This window comes from Trachymyrmex septentrionalis, unplaced genomic scaffold, assembly GCF_001594115.1.
Source record: "Trachymyrmex septentrionalis isolate Tsep2-gDNA-1 unplaced genomic scaffold, Tsep1.0 scaffold3, whole genome shotgun sequence".
Lineage (NCBI taxonomy): Eukaryota > Metazoa > Arthropoda > Insecta > Hymenoptera > Formicidae > Trachymyrmex > Trachymyrmex septentrionalis.
Window position 1 is genome coordinate 548,939 of NW_017305462.1, and position 16,502 is coordinate 565,440.

Sequence of the window (16,502 nt, forward strand, 5' to 3'; positions counted from 1 at the left end):
GGAAGGAGGGGGAGGGGCACCCCCTGTGTATACAGAATAATGACGTCAACGACGATTGAGAGTAGTATGATTCCCGGTAATTTTGCGCCGGTTATAGAATCATTGCAACAGGTATAAGTGCGCTAAACTATAGGCAACTTAGAATGGAACGCCATCACTCGCCTTAATTCGCGTCATTTATTCGCCAACAACAGCACAATCAGACGTCAAAATCGCGATAAAAGCTCGTTAAACAATAACAAATTATTAGCGAAACGGAAGAATTGAAAACACTACGTGACACGAGAGCTTTGCAGTGGCAAATGGGAGAACAATGATCGTATCTGAAACGTGTAATGTACATCGCAATATGTACTGAATGAATTAATCTGTGCTCTTTTTCATCCCTTCATCTTATCCCTCTTAAAAACCAAATTGAATACGCGAAGAGAATTGAACGTGATTAAAATGGACCGAATTAAACGGTTTGCGTATGTAACTTTCTCTACCAATTTCCATTTATTTTCAATTACTCAGCAAAATGCAGAAAAAAATAGATTAAAATTACTAAATAAATATTAATAAAATAACTTCCACATATTAATACATATTATAGTATAAATATTTATAATCCGTCGTTTCAATTAACTTGTTCTTATTTGATTTTGATATATCTCGTAATATGGAATAAATAATCACTTTATTAAAATAAATGAAGTTTACAGATTGGTTTATGTTTCTGGGCGTAATTGGTTTTTTTTTTTTTTTTTTTTTTTCACGATTGTTTGATTTATGGGAGATCGCGATAACGACCGCGAGAATGTCTGCTCAGACATTTATACCAGAGCAGATAACATGCGAATGACGTCAAATGAATCGTAAGACTAGCTTCCGTCCGTTGACCCAGCATGCAAAATTTGCCCTGAATCATTCGAAGGATTATTAGGCCAGAATTCGCAGGCAATTAACGAATATAGGAAGATACGATAGGCTGATACTGCAATCTCTCATCTCTTTAATACTTAAAATATTCAGCTAATATTCATACATAAACTAAATGTTATTTCCAAATTCTTCAGTTTTATTTCTATAAATATTTAATACAAAATTTTACTTATTTAGTGCAATAATTATTTAATGTTCCGAGTCGTTATTAAAGTGTAGATAAAGTGTTTGTTCCGCAACTAATCTTCATTTTATCTTCGCGATACGTAACTGAAGAGACCTCGTAGATTACGGCGTGCAGATTGATAAAGGAACATATATTTCGGTGCTCTGAGATAACATTTGGCACAGTGACGTCAAATATGTACGCAAGTTCCCTATTCTCCTTCCCGTTGACCCGTTTCATCGACGTTAGCAATCTTATATTCTCGCATGCTTTCAATTGTACATGGTGTTACAGAAAAACAGCATTCACTTTCTCTTTCTGAGTAGAATAATATTTAACATATACAATATATAAAATAATAAAATATTTTTTAAATGTTTTTTCTGTAATTATATATCAAACATCTATAATGCGTTTCTTTAAAAAATAAATAAAAATGTGAATGATAAAATATCTTTAAGAAATAAAAATCAAAGGTAAGGTTTTCTAAATAAATATTAAAAAGAATTAAAGAATATTAATGAAAAATAATAGATTCAACAATGAAATATGGTTAAGCAGACAGCGAATTAAATAGACGTAGATTTCTCTCATGAAATTCGCTTTTCTCTACCTTAATGAACTCAGCGATCGATTTTCTTTCAAGGAAAATTTGATCAGCAGTTTAATGGGAAGACTGTTAAGACAGGTTGAATTAAGCTTTGGAAGCGCAAATTGGTAATACTATCTTCGATTAATTGAAAGTAAACTTTATTTTAAAGTAAACTTTATTTAATATTTTAATACTTTCGAGAGAAATGGAAAAATTGGTATTTGTCCATAAAGGTAAATAAAGGAAAGTTTAATCTAAATTTTATAAAAGCTAATTTTGGGATATTTCTCTTTTTCTCCCTTCGTTTCTTTTCCGTTCTCTCTCATTTTTCATTTAAATGATAAAATAATACAAATCCATCTCGTATTACATTTGATCATTCGTGTATCTGTAACCGATAGAGCGGCACGCGGTCCGTAAATCCCGCAAGTACAAATTATTGTACGAGTATTATCGTATTAAGTATTATACGAGCGTCGATTGAAATTGACATCCATTTGCCAGAGCAGTTCAGTGCGAGCTCGGCGCTTCCCCGAAGAGCTCTGCCATCTTTCACCGCGTTTGTATATTTCGAAGAAATTTTAATTTAGGGCAACCAGTTTTATTACGGGATATAAATAAAGAAAAATGCAAATTTGTGCATATCAAATTGTGTCTCCGTAAAATGCAAATTGTGCAGCAACATTTTTCAGAAAAACACATCGGTGTTTTCCAGAATTTAGTTCGCGTACAATAAGCCGTTAAATGTGAAATTCATGATAGAGAGAAAAAGAAATTAAAAAAAGCTTTATATCTTAAAAATATAATATAATATAACTAAATTATATAAGTTACAAATAATTCGAATTAATTTAGTAATAAAAAATTAATTCTGTACTTTCTAAGTGTTAGTGACGCAGTTTTTATAATTACTATATTTAAATTGATAATTATATAAAAGTATCAATGAAAGAATTAGGGGAAAATATGATAGAGGTAAATTTAAAATTAATGGTTTGGCGTTTTATTCAAAATTTATAATTTTCAGAAAACGAGAAAGAAAGAAACTCCGCATACAAGAAAATTATGTACTTTACAGAAAATACAACAATATGCCCCAATCAGTAAGATGTAAAATGTTAAACAAAATTGCTAAACAATTGCTAAAAATATTAAAGAAATTTGTTTCTAATTAAAAGACATAATGCACTTAGAAATGTTTTTTCAGCATATAAATTAACGATGAAAAAAATGCTTTCTGCATTCACCCCAGCTTATATATGAGTCTTTCAACGCTGAACACTACACCTCTCTCCTTCTCTCTTTCTAAAATCTCTAACTAAAATCTCTAACTAAAAAAATGAAATTTTGGACAAAACGCATTTTGAAAGTCTGCTCCTCGATATTAAAGATTAATGCAATTCCAAAATAATTAATAATTAATAAATTGTTCAATCAATAACCTTTTAATAATAATAATTTTTATCGGCAGTGGGAGAGCTCGGAGTCGGACTTCTCGGACACTGAGGACTCAAATGAGTTAGGGGCCAACGTGGGCCCCGAGAGCACCACGATGGACACTGTAGATAGTGTCAACAAACGGCAAGCTACTCGTGTCTTCAAGAAGTCCAGTCTCAATGGCAAGATCACGGTTTATCTTGGCAAGAGAGATTTCGTCGATCACATCACACATGTTGATCCTATTGGCACGTATCCCAAAAGTTTGAAAGCACGTACAATTAATCCATGTGCTTTCAAGCAAATGTAATATATAGATTCTTCTACGTATAGAGCGTTTTATTTTTGTATCCGGAATTCATTTTTAAGTTATGCTCACATCTTATGAGACACAGCTACTATATATAGATTTATTACGTTTATACATAGATATAGTTTCTTAATATAAACGATTTTATGCAAATAAGTCTTTCCCCAAGAATTTCACGTTGAAGGATATTTTTTGTAATTTTAGACGGGGTCGTCCTAATCGATCCTGACTACATAAAAGATCGAAAAGTGTTCGGTCATGTTCTCGCGGCGTTTAAATACGGTAGAGAGGATCTGGATGTCCTCGGGCTGACTTTTCGTAAGGACCTCTATTTAGCAGCAGAACAGATTTATCCGGTGCTGCAAGGAACTCAGCCGCCCAGGGAACTGACGCGTTTACAAGAGAGATTGATCAAAAAACTGGGCAACAACGCGTATCCCTTTTACTTCGAGTTGCCACCTCACTGCCCCGCTTCGGTTACTCTGCAACCGGCACCAGGTGATACTGGCAAACCCTGCGGTGTCGACTACGAACTGAAAGCGTTCGTAGGTGAGACACAAGATGATAAACCACATAAACGGTACGAATCTTAGCAGACAAATTAAAGAAGTTAGTCTTACAAAGAAACGAAACTTTTTCTCATTCAGAAAATAAATTTTCGCTAAAGAGAGCAGATACGAAGGAGTTTCACCTTTTTTTCTTAACTCGGGAGGAATCATCTAATTCTTTTTTAAGTGAGAACGATCCACCTAGGACGAATCTACACTCCAATTAAAATCACTGTTATTTTAACAATATATATATTCTATATTAATTATATATAATAATATATTGTTTATCGTTTTCCAATTTAGTAGCATTTGAAAACATTATGAATATGGATTTGCTCACAATTTTCTGAAAAGTAATCAAATTAAAAACCAAACAAACGGAAGAAATATTTTTATATTAGTTAATTACTAAAGAACAGCAATTATAATTTATTTAATTAAATGTTGAATCGTAATTAAATACTGAATTTGATTCGTAGGAGCTGCGTGAGGCTTGCAATCAGGAAAATTATGTACGCGCCGTCGAAACAAGGAGAACAGCCCTCAGTGGAGGTCAGCAAAGAGTTTATGATGTCCCCGAACAAGTTACATCTGGAAGCCTCCCTCGATAAGGAGCTCTATCATCACGGCGAAAACATAGCTGTGAACGTGCACATAGCGAACAATAGCAACCGGACTGTGAAAAAGATAAAAGTGTCAGTTAGGCAGTTCGCGGACATCTGTCTATTTTCCACGGCGCAGTACAAATGCACCGTCGCCGAGGCCGAAAGCGAGTGAGTATTCCTTAACTAATTATTATATTGTTGAAAAATGAAGATATCGTACACCAGTAAAAGATGCATTGTAATAAATGAGGTAATGTGATTTAAAAAGCCGTATTGAGAATTTCATAAAGGTTGAATTTTCATATTGAAATATTATCAACGTTTTTTAAAAACGTTTCTCTTTACTCACCGTTATTATCTCAGATTGTAACGTCAGAAACGAAAAAATATGCATAATAAAAATTCTTACAAAATATTGTACTTAATATGAAAATATAAATGTTATTTTATTGAAAAATGTTTTTGTTCAAATTTAATTTGCAAAGATTCTTATTATTTTCTCACTCCTGATATCCTGCTGAGATAGTACGATGGGTGAACAAAGGCCTTAATTCTAATATATCTGTTAGTAATTTTACGTTGAATCACAGAAATTTCTTTAATTGAATTTCTCAAAGAGAGGACATACACATGTTCGATACCGAACAAAAATTTCTTCAATTTATAAATTACGAATATTCTCAAGAATCGCTTTTTAACCACATAAAAATAGTCTTTAGTTGGAGCTAACAGTTTTCTTTTTTTTTAGTAAGCTATTAGCATCGAACTATTTATAATCTAGGCAATAAATTGTTAGAAATACGATAGATATATATGTATATACTATATGTATATCTATAAGATTTCGGGACTCGATGGGTCTCTAACGATCGTGATCAGCTTGAAAAACTTTGCGTCAAAGTTTTTTAGCGATTAAATACACGGTTGGCGCGATAACACGCGATAAACAGAACTGTGACGAGCAGGAAAATAAAATTATTGCACTGGCAGTATAGGGGTAGCGCCAGGATTCACCCTGAGTAAGGTGTTTTCTCTAAGGCCGACGCTTGCCGAGAACAAAGACAAGCGGGGTCTTGCTCTAGATGGTCAGCTTAAACACGAGGACACCAATCTCGCGTCTAGTACAATGTGAGTGCGAGATTAAGATCTCGCTGTTTCCCTCATTACTCTCTCACCTCTTCTGCCGGACACTAAGAAAAAAAAAAAAGTGATGACGGAGGTTGGAAACCGGCCAAATGGTTCACTGCCTATAATCATAACGATATCTCGTGATAAATATCCGGATTTTATAGAGACTTATCATGTCTAAGTATCATAAAGGCGAAGCGTAGTAGCAACATGCTATCAATTCTTTTTTAAGACAGCTTTATAAAGTTATTGGGAGAAAAAAAATAAAACTTGATGAAAGACTGGCTTGTGGTTAAAACAAGTCTTCAATCTTTTAACAGATTAGATGAAATTAATCTTGGAAGTCTTTCAGATCGTCTACAATAATAAACAAATATAAAAAAAATTAGTGTTTCAGACGCATAAAGTAACGTAATTCAAAAATGACTTTGCTTTTTATTATGATCTTAATAAAAAAAGATTACGAAATTAATAAGAAATATTTTGGAACAACCCCCCGTTCGCCAACCTCCTTTTTCATTCCTTTTTTTGTATTAATGTAAAAAGTAATAAATGGAATGTCAGCATTTTCTTGGTGATTTTGTGCTGGGGATTTTTAACGCGGTGGCCTGTAATCACGTATATGGATCTCGATCGGTGGTGGTCTCATTTCCTCTGCAAAGCTCCCTCTCTCTTCCTCTCTCTAGCTCTACATACATATACATATTTCCCCCCTCTCTCTCTCTCTCTCTCTCTCGCTCTCTCTCTCTTTCTCTCTCCTCCCCTTCTCTTCCTTTCCTCTATTAAGATATATATTTTTAGATTCTATATACTTTTTTCCTACTGAAATATATTTTACAAATTTCTTAAAATGAATTTTTCTGCATTAATATATAACCATAAATGTTTCACATCCTACATAACCCTTTCAGGCACACACATACATACACACACACACACACACACACACACAGTATTATAAGCCCTCGTCCTGTTCTCGTCTTTCACAAGTCTGTATCACAGCGTGAGGCACAAGCTGATATATCGTACTACCATGATACTATCAGAAAACACAATTAGTGTCATTTGTTTATATACTGTCGTACTGTCTCGGCTGAGATGCGCAAAAATATTACAATTAGTATAATGATTATCTATGATATTATCAAAAAAAAAAAAAAAAGAATAAATAATAATCAAGGTATTTGATTAATACCTTGATTATTATCTATTATATTGATCAAATAAGTTTTATGTATTTAAAGATAATATTAACAAATTTATTTTGGAAGCGTATATACAATCTGAATATTTCCTTCTTCTTTCAATGTAATATACGTAAATCAATATATCGAATATTAGTATATTGAATTAAATATTAATTAAGAACGGACATTATTATAAATATCTTGTGATTAAAAAAAAAATGGTGGCGATATGTTTCGCGAATTGATCAATGCGAAATCTCGGTCCGCACGTAGTAGCACAATTAACACTCATGCTGGTTGTATGTTCAAATGTCAGGGAGGGATGCCCGGTGGGCCCGGGTTTCACGCTGAGCAAGGTGTTCACCTTGACACCCCTTCTGGCCAACAACAAAGATAAATGGGGGCTCGCCCTCGACGGCCAACTCAAACACGAGGACACCAATTTGGCGTCCAGCACCCTGTAAGGACGCGACGCCTGAAATTGAGCCTGCGACACATGCAGACACACGTCTAGATATTGATACGCCGTACCGCGTTTCGGTCGCGCATTTAGCGCCGAGAAAGATAATATCCACTAAATTTTCCCTCGCAAATTGCGAAAGTTTGACATAGTGTTTCCTAAACTTTGGACAGCTCGACAGATACGTAGCGGTTGAATAGCAGAGATCCTGACTATTAAATGTTAAACACGTTCATAAAATGTTAAACAGTGTTTGTAAAATGTTTTCTAATGAAAAGAGGAAACTACAGAGATACTGTTTAACGAATAAATTTATGCAATAAAATATCTCTACGAAAAGTTCCTGTAATATTTGAATATTGTGAGTGGAGTGTAAGTTGTCAAAAAATTATTAAAAATTTTGTTTTTCACAAATAATCTATAATATTAATTAAGTATTTTCGAAGAGAGTGTAGAGTGATAAACGTAAATTATACCGAAATAAAAAAAGAAACTAATGAAACACTGAAATTCAACACGGGGCAGGGAAATTTGCCAGACGAGCGCTAAATGCAGGACGAGAATGCGGACGGCGTTTATTACACACGTGTCATTCACGCACGCAACGCGCAGCCGAGTACGCCTTTGGGAATTTCTCATTTTCGTGCGCAACGCTTTCCACACAACGGCCGGAAAATACATGTTGGCTGCCTGCAACGAAGCTTTTCTCTCAACGATCGATCGATCGAGATGGCGAGCGACTGGCTCTATCATTGTTGAACGACGTGTAATTCTGTTTTTGCGAGATTCGCACTCAAATTCACAAGGGAATCGTTCCCTCCCACGCATCCTGGATTTCTTAAATCTAAATCCATGGATATCAATATAAACGAAGATTTTGGGATCAACAGATTTTTTTTCAGGATTTTCAAGTTTAAAGAACAGTTCCATAAAACTCCTTGATATCTGTGGATACTAAGATCCAACCGCTTTAACTCTTTCGATACCACTTTCTAGACTTTTTTTTCTTTTTTTATACTTTGTCAAAGTTCCAAAATTAAAATCAAATTACAATTTTAATATTCAGCATCGCCACGGCAGTTTCAAGAAATAAGTCTTATTATTTTCTAACGAAAACGCATGTATTGGCACGTTTTATCTTTTTGAACTACTAAAACTAAACTTGGCAACTTTAATACGTATCTCATTGATTTGTATAGTGGAAGAAGTCCCGTCCTTTCTATTATTCTCTTTTTAAGCCAAATAAAACTTTTTGAATTTTCGCAGAGAATTTTTGCTAACATATATTCTTCAACGGTACCGAGAGGATTAAGAAACTGCGATCTAGGAGATTTAGGATGCGAGATATCTAAAGCAAAAGTTTAAACCGACAAGTTTATCCCATCCTTGTTCTGCTTGTGCTTTGTATAAAAACATGGCATCGCCACCGTATTGTATCTGCAGTAAAATTGCATGGACAAATTAGAAATTGTTCATTTTTGCTGCGAAGCTGTAGTATCATGGATAGCTTGATCGAAAGTACGTGATTACTGCTTTACATAAATGTTTAAATAAATAGTATTGTGAATGTGCATAACATTCTTGTAAGTGTTTAAATTGCCGCTTGCTTCTATCTATTTGTCGCTATAATAAAGTTAATTTACAAGTCTTTTTCTGTGTTGCTTCCGTTCGTTGCATGACGCTATCACACAATTAACTTTGCATGAGCTTTTGTGGAGCGTTTATATTAATAGATTATAATGCATTACAATGACAACAGTAAATATAATTCGCAGTGTGGTTGACCCGGCGCAGCGTGAAAACCTCGGCATAATTGTCCAGTACAAAGTTAAAGTCAAACTCTGCCTCGGCGCTCTAGGAGGGTAAGTATTATTACCCATTTACCACCTCGACCGCTAAGGGAGTAACCTAAAGCAGGGGGTAACCTAACTCGGAGCAATAATAATTTTTTTATATAAATATAACAGCTGTGAAGAGGACATTGCCAAGTGAATACATCGCTTTTAGATTCAACTAATTACTTTGACACACACTGTTAAATATCATTAAAGGAGCAATGATAATCCAGTCCCTTAAGTTGAACAATATTTTGTTATTTTCAACTTCCATGCGTGTCAAAATGTAAATCAATTTATTTCTGTGATTAGTTTGAAGTAAATAACGTGCATATTAATGTATACAATTAATAATAAATTAAATTCGAGTCAAATTTAATAAAAATAATTTAATTTCTTTTTTTTTTTTCAAAAGTTTTTTTAAAAAGTTGTTTAGTTAAATTTACGACGTATTGAGTATAAGAGCAATAGCGACTTAAGTGCCACGAATATAATGTTTCTATTCGATATTATTATTATATTCTAATTATAGCGAATTAGTTGCGGAACTGCCCTTCATTCTGATGCATCCCAAACCGGAAGAAGAGGAACCAGTGCCGTCCACAGCTCGACCAAGTCCTACGCACAAAACTGACAGCGGGGAAGTCTCGCTCGATACAAACCTCATCCAATTGGACACGTAAGTAACAAGTAACTCGACAAAATTTTCATACGTTTAACTTTTTAATAAAGAATTGAAAAATCACGATTAACAGACTAATAAAATCTTATCTAAAATTTTTCTATCTATATGTATGTATATATAAACAATTAATTTTTGGAACGTTTGTAAAACAGTTTCCAGATTTCTTTGTCAATTTTCCGTCCATTTTCAGGGAAGCAGATGGCGATGATGATATAATCTTTGAGGACTTCGCTCGTTTGAGGTTGAAAGGCGAAACGGAAGCTTGACCGTGTTCCGCTAACACTTTGACACGTATCGATCAAGTGACTTTGACACCACCATGCCGCACGCAAGACGGAAGTTGCACAATTTCGCCAATGATGCCAATAGTAGCTATGTCGCAGCAACAAACTTAAACGATGTTATTGTTTGTTGAAGCGATATCATCGCTATTCCCGAGCGCAAAGTGTCAATACGATTTTTCCACCGTTTTGACACATTTTAAAATTTATTGCAGGAATAGTTTAATGAAAGAAATAAAAAAGAAAAAGCAAAAGAGAAGACAAAAAAATTGTATAAGAGAGGAATTCTGCAAGCTGCTCACTTTTTTTTTCTGCAATTTCATATTTTTATGCAAAATAAAAAGATTATGGGAATGCAAATTGAAAATGATATTGAGAAACTTCTTCTTCAACAATCGTCATTTTTACCAATTGTCGAAAGTGACGGAAAATACACCGGAAGTTGAAGTTTCTCAAGAGCAAACTGTTTGACAATTTTTTCTGTTTCTCTTTAAGCGCTAGCCTATATATAGATACATATTATTTATAGAACACTTAAACAAATGAAATAATTAAATAATTAATTAAGCCATTTTTATGGCACATGCTCTTTATTTGATCAAAATGATTTTGATTTGTGGGGAAAGTGCGACGGATTTTATAATTGATATTCACGAATTTTTCATCAATACCGTCGCCATTTCATGCTCTGGCTCTGAAGACTGATTTTAAGAAGAACATCCACGAATCTAGCCAATGACGTATTTATCGTAAAATCCTTAATAAAAGAAAAAATACATATAATCTATATTTGGTATTTTATTTTTCAAAAATATTACAAATTAAATGTGTTATTAATTTAATTAGCTAATTAATTGAGTCTAAGTTAATTCAGTGTGGAAATGTGATTCAATTATTACATAATCCAATTAATTTAACTGAAATAATTTTATAATTAATTAAATGCAAGATTGATATAATCCAAGAATGAGATTTTTTTAGATTTGTAAGCCACGATATATTGCGATTCTTTAAACATGGCCAGTACTGTCTTTAAGTTACACGAGCGCACGGGATAAACTTTTGTGAATTATCAATTTTATTTTAATAATACAGAATAAATATATACGTTAGTGCACATTGGAAAGATCGTTTGCGTAAATGGGACGATCGTAAGCGCTTTCTTGTTCCTCGTATAAATTTCGCAGAATTAATACTTAATTTATATGTAATTAATATAAATGTAAAAAAGAACTAATCACAAAACTGTGAAAAAGAAGAGCCGTTTGATATTTGTCTCGTTTCTCCGGGATGAAAAAACTATACAATGCTTTATTTGACAACGAGAAAAATTATTTTATAAAAAATCTCCAGTTTTTAGAAAACCCATTTAGAAGAATTTAATGCAATAATTTAATCGTATACTAAAGAAGATGCGTAGAAATACGCAAAAAATGAGGAAAGATGGCGTTTCGAGATGCAGATGTCAATTTATAGATATATTTATGGATAATTTGTAGAACTTGGTAACATTGTAGAATTTGTAATATTGTAATCCGTTTCATCCTTTTCCGATTTTACAATCAATTAAGTTAAGACGGCGAGCACTGTTCGATCGACTTCGATATACATTTCCAAGACTGCTCGAGAAAAAAATTTTCGCATCTTGCAATGAAATATCACATAATCTCGGCTCGCTCGTATTAAATTAGGAATTTAATATTGATTGCCTAATTAAATATTATACACAAAGACTATAAAGTTACAAAAATCATCAGAGAAATTTTATCATCCGTAATAAAAATATACAATTAGTTGTACGTGATTACATCTCGTTACTTTTGTGAGAATTTCTAAAAAAATAATCCTTTTTGGTTTAGAAGTTGCTTTTAATATCACCCATAATGGCACAGTGTATAATTTTTTTCTTTTTCGTGTTTTGATGTTGTCTATTTTTTTTTACTCATTAAGTTTAGATAATCAAGAATATAGAGAAAAAAGTCTAATCAAAATATCGATTTAAAATTATGTTAAATCTTGCAAAATTTAATACCACGAATTTTCATTAAATAAGAGATTTATTCTATGCTATTAATTTCAAATAACAAAAAGATCAAATCAACAATAAACAGTTCACATTGGCAACGAAGATAATTTGACAGTTTCATATTAATTAAAATGGAAGTTGCAAAATCACAAAAGCTGAATAACATTGTATATGCATGTATGTTTCGTGTGCGTGTATGCATGTGTGCGCAGTGTGTGTGTGTGTGTGTATATAAATATACACATGTGTAAGAAGCAAAGAAGAAATAGTATTTTTTATCACTTTAGCATTTACAAACTGTATCTAGACGAAATAATCAAGTATGTGGTCTACGCTTTTTTTCGCACGTTTAACGTTAAACGAGCGATGAAAATGCGGCCGTATTTCCTCATACCAAAGCTGATATATTCGTTTCCTAAAAGAAATTGCTTCTCGAAAAAGGTATTAATAGTAATTTGCAAGAATAAAAAAAAATCTATTTAAATCTTTAATCTAAATTTAAAGGGACTTTCCAAAGTTTTTTATTTTAAATACATATTCTTTAACAATGAATTACTAATAAGTAAAAGATTTATTAATAATTCGACAAATATTAATTTCTTTTACACAGATATTTTAATCGAAATATTATTAAAACACAAATTATCAGAAGTTTGTTTTATATTATATTGTGTAAAAAAACAAGTGTAATATAAAATAATATCTCCTATAAAAGTTTATTCAGTTAATCTTCTAAATTAAATTACATAGGTCGGTGTTCATAACCCCTTGTTATTGTAAGATCATTTTAAATAATGTCTTAAGACTGTACTTAAGAGTTAAGACGGTCTTAAATAAAAGACTTAACCTATGAACATCAGCCACAATTATTATTAACTGTCTAACTAGCAGCTTGCTTAGAAAGTCTCTTAACTTATTTTCATAAAACAGGAACGTGCATGTTCAACGAACGTAGAGCTATTTAATTAAGGGACGAATTTTTGCGATTGCGGCGAATGTCGAATGTCGACACTTCGATTATTCGTTTTAAGCGACGTGTATGAGTGTGTAAATGTGCAGGCTTGTATAATGAGAGTATATTTTATATTCGCCCGGCGGGCGCGCACATATTTTTTATATGATCGCAAGCGGTAGATCGTTAACATTCTTATTGTGATCGTTCGAATCACGAAAAAAGGATCACGCCGCACAAAATCAAGGGAGATAAATAAAAGTCAATAAGGATGCCGTCTTTGTAATTCTAATATTGAGAGATTGTTTTTCTTGAGATACAAGAAAACCATATCACATACAGAGTGTCACGGAAAAAAACGCGAATCTTATCAACTTAATCATAATAATATAAAGTTGAAATTGTTTTCTATGCAACATTTCTGATAATTTTGTCATTTTATATGTAGGTCGCACATTTGATATTATTATAATTAATTACGTGTAACTGATATTTAATATTGATATTGTATCGATAAGAGAATTTGGAAATTTCAACTTTAAGAATACGATTTTAACGCGATATTTTTTGAGACGCTCTGTACTTAACGAATCACTGCGAAAAGAAAGGCAAACGATTACGCTTCTTTGATATAACGCATTTTGCACCTGGGAACTCACATTTCTCTCATTTTATATCTCGTTTAACTCCAAAAATTCCATCTATTTCTGTGCAAACAGGAAGCTGTTGTGATTGAGCATAGCGAAACGCGGATATGCTATTATCCGAACGGTTGTATCATGCGATATAGTCAAATTAATTAATTGCTCTGAGCATAATAGTAAATGGCATAAATTAGACACAAAGGAAAGAAAAGACAAACAGGAAAAGGAAAAGGAAGATAAGATATTATGTAACCTGAGAGTGTATCTGTAATTAATGTAATCGGGTTGATGTACAAGTATTGTGGTTCTCTGCAGCTGTTATACGTATAAATTATAAGAGAAAAGAAGAAAGAAAGAGAGAGAGAGAGAGAGAGAGAGAGCCATTATTGCTAACTTGTACATTATATTAGGGACGACTTATTTATTGAAGCCGCGCGTTGTTAGTTAGCAAACAAAGTCGTGTGTCCGTTCATGATCGTTCGCTGTTCACTCGTGAATAATCCGTTTTGTATGTAAAAGAGATTACGAGAGAATTAATAGAAAAAGAAAAAAAAATGGAGAGAGGGAGAGAAAGAAAGGAAGAAAGATCGCGAGGGTGCCAGAGAGTGTGTGTGCGTGTGTGTAAAGTAAATGGCATAAAGTAAATATATATATAATGCATAATATATTGTATATGTAAAAATCGTGTATTCTCATATTGTAACTAGCTGTAATAATTTAATAAATCCTGTATATCGAAACTGTACATATCTCTTACATATTTTTCAACATTCGCTACGTTGAATTTCATTATTATCAAATAATTCTACCTCTTTCACATTCTTCTGCATCTTTGTATATAAAAACATTTCTTATGTGTTTTAATTCCGTTCATAAAAATAAAAAAAAGAAAAACATTTAGTTAGGATAATTGCCGTGAGTCTAGCAACTATTTTATTTTATTGAGATTTAAAGTAATTAAAGTTACTAAGTAATAAGACAATATTGAAAGAATAATAATTAAAGAAATAATTTTGTAAAGTTTCTCGGTTTTTCCACACGAGTTTACTGTAACTGTATAAAATTATTTCTATACGTATGGCGATACTGTTGCTCAAGCAACTTTCGAAAAGTTGGAAAAGTTTCTTAATTGGCGAAATAACGTGCGATTAACGAAGCGGCTTTACTTACAATAGTACAAAGCTCTCTTCCTTGACGCAATTAAATACACGTCTTGCTAACGAAAGCGTTCTTCTTTTTCAGCCGCTACGAAGACTTAGGATAGACAGTTTGGTAGTACGAAATCCTTGTGTGCGTTTATAAAAGTTTATTCGTGAAAGTAAACGATCTAGCATACAAGAAAATTAATGCGCGCACACAAATATTTCGAACATTAGCTAAATATAAAATATGTAAAGGATATTTTAGTAAATTGACGTTGATAGTTAAATTAAACTGTAAGACGAAACGAAATCACACGTAATCATATTACGATAAATAAATCCTGAAGTATTTTAAACAATTACCACAATTTTAACTTTGAAACTAACTCGAGCACGAAGAATGAGGATATTCGAATCTCTACCGCGGTCTGAAGTAATTTGCCAACCGCGATGCGGGAAGGAGGTTGGAGCTGAACTGAGGGTGAATTCACCGTTTCATTCATGTAGAAACTTTATTCAAATTCAGTCATCTTCCGTCGCAAATTCGAGCGATAAATCGCGCGGCATGAAGCGGAAAAACGAAGAAACAAAAGAAGAAGGAAAAAGCGAGCGCGAGGACACATTTACAACACGGAGGAGACCCGGAAAGGAAGAAATCGGCTGCGTCGTAAAGAAATAAGGGGAAGTTCGCGATAATGAAAGGAAGGGAAAGGAGCGGGGGAGGAAAACGGAAACGAAAGGAAAAAGGGGGAAAAAAGCGCGAAGGGAGAGATACGGGAAGGGAAGTTGGAAATATCCCGGGTGGCGCGCAAATTTTTACCGCCTCTCCGTCTCGCTTCCATCCTGCTCGTCTCCTTTCATCTCTCGCCACGCAGCCTCCGTAGCTTCCTTTTCAGTATGATCCGCGCGGTCCGAGCGCGAGCATCGTGTACTCCAGATTGTTATTACACGTTGTCGCGTTGCTTATTTCGTTGCTATGTGAAAAAAAGAAAAAAAAAAACCTGAATCTTGTGAAGGGAATCAAAATTGAATTGAACTTACAATGAATATTTCTCAATAAATTCTATTTTAACGAGTACAGAGACAAGCGATTGCTCAGAAGAGAAGATTGCTCGCAGAGACATTATTTATTTGAAGGAGTTTAACTGATATTTGTCATGCAACAGTAATCTCCGTAAATATTTACTTGCGTTGTAAATATGTTAAGTAAAAAATATCTTCTGCCAGATAGTTTTGATAATTTCTAAATATCTGTATAGTTCGTTTATTGATTCCATCGATTCTTCGATTTGTACGAACCTTCCAAGTTTTCGATTCTAAATGTTCTAAATGTATAAAATATACTGCATTATTCTACTGCATTATTTGCATAGCCATCAATTTTATTATTTTGTGAATATATGTCGAAATTATTTTATTAAAATTCGTTTCACGAAGCATACTGAAGCATTCAATTTAACAAGTTAACTGATCACGACATTAAACGGATTGCTTTATTGACTTTCAAAAAGATTAATCCTTTGTTATGATAATTTTGATCGACATTATTTGCACAATAAGTGCATAAGATGAGTCCT

At 33.1% G+C, this 16,502-nt stretch overlaps 1 protein-coding gene across 6 annotated transcripts in view; it reads left to right on the forward strand.

Moving 5' to 3' along the window:
* LOC108749548 (beta-arrestin-2) overlaps positions 1–10,923 on the forward strand; it is an 18,039-nt gene extending 7,116 nt beyond the window's left edge. For 2 of the 6 annotated variants that reach the window (XM_018488313.1, XM_018488314.1), the window contains exons 2-9: positions 3,154–3,367; positions 3,634–4,009; positions 4,460–4,753; positions 5,576–5,713; positions 7,217–7,360; positions 9,136–9,222; positions 9,728–9,874; positions 10,071–10,923. In XM_018488313.1, the coding sequence (XP_018343815.1) occupies positions 3,235–3,367; positions 3,634–4,009; positions 4,460–4,753; positions 5,576–5,713; positions 7,217–7,360; positions 9,136–9,222; positions 9,728–9,874; positions 10,071–10,146 (1,395 nt within the window). In that variant the 5' untranslated portion in view covers positions 3,154–3,234 and the 3' untranslated portion in view covers positions 10,147–10,923. Of the gene's footprint in view, positions 1–2,583; positions 2,658–3,153; positions 3,368–3,633; positions 4,010–4,459; positions 4,754–5,575; positions 5,714–7,216; positions 7,361–9,135; positions 9,223–9,727; positions 9,875–10,070 lie in introns of those variants that run through there. The other 4 variants (XM_018488312.1, XM_018488316.1, XM_018488315.1 and 1 more) reach the window with 4 other exon arrangements.
* Positions 10,924–16,502: the final 5,579 nt, after the last annotated feature.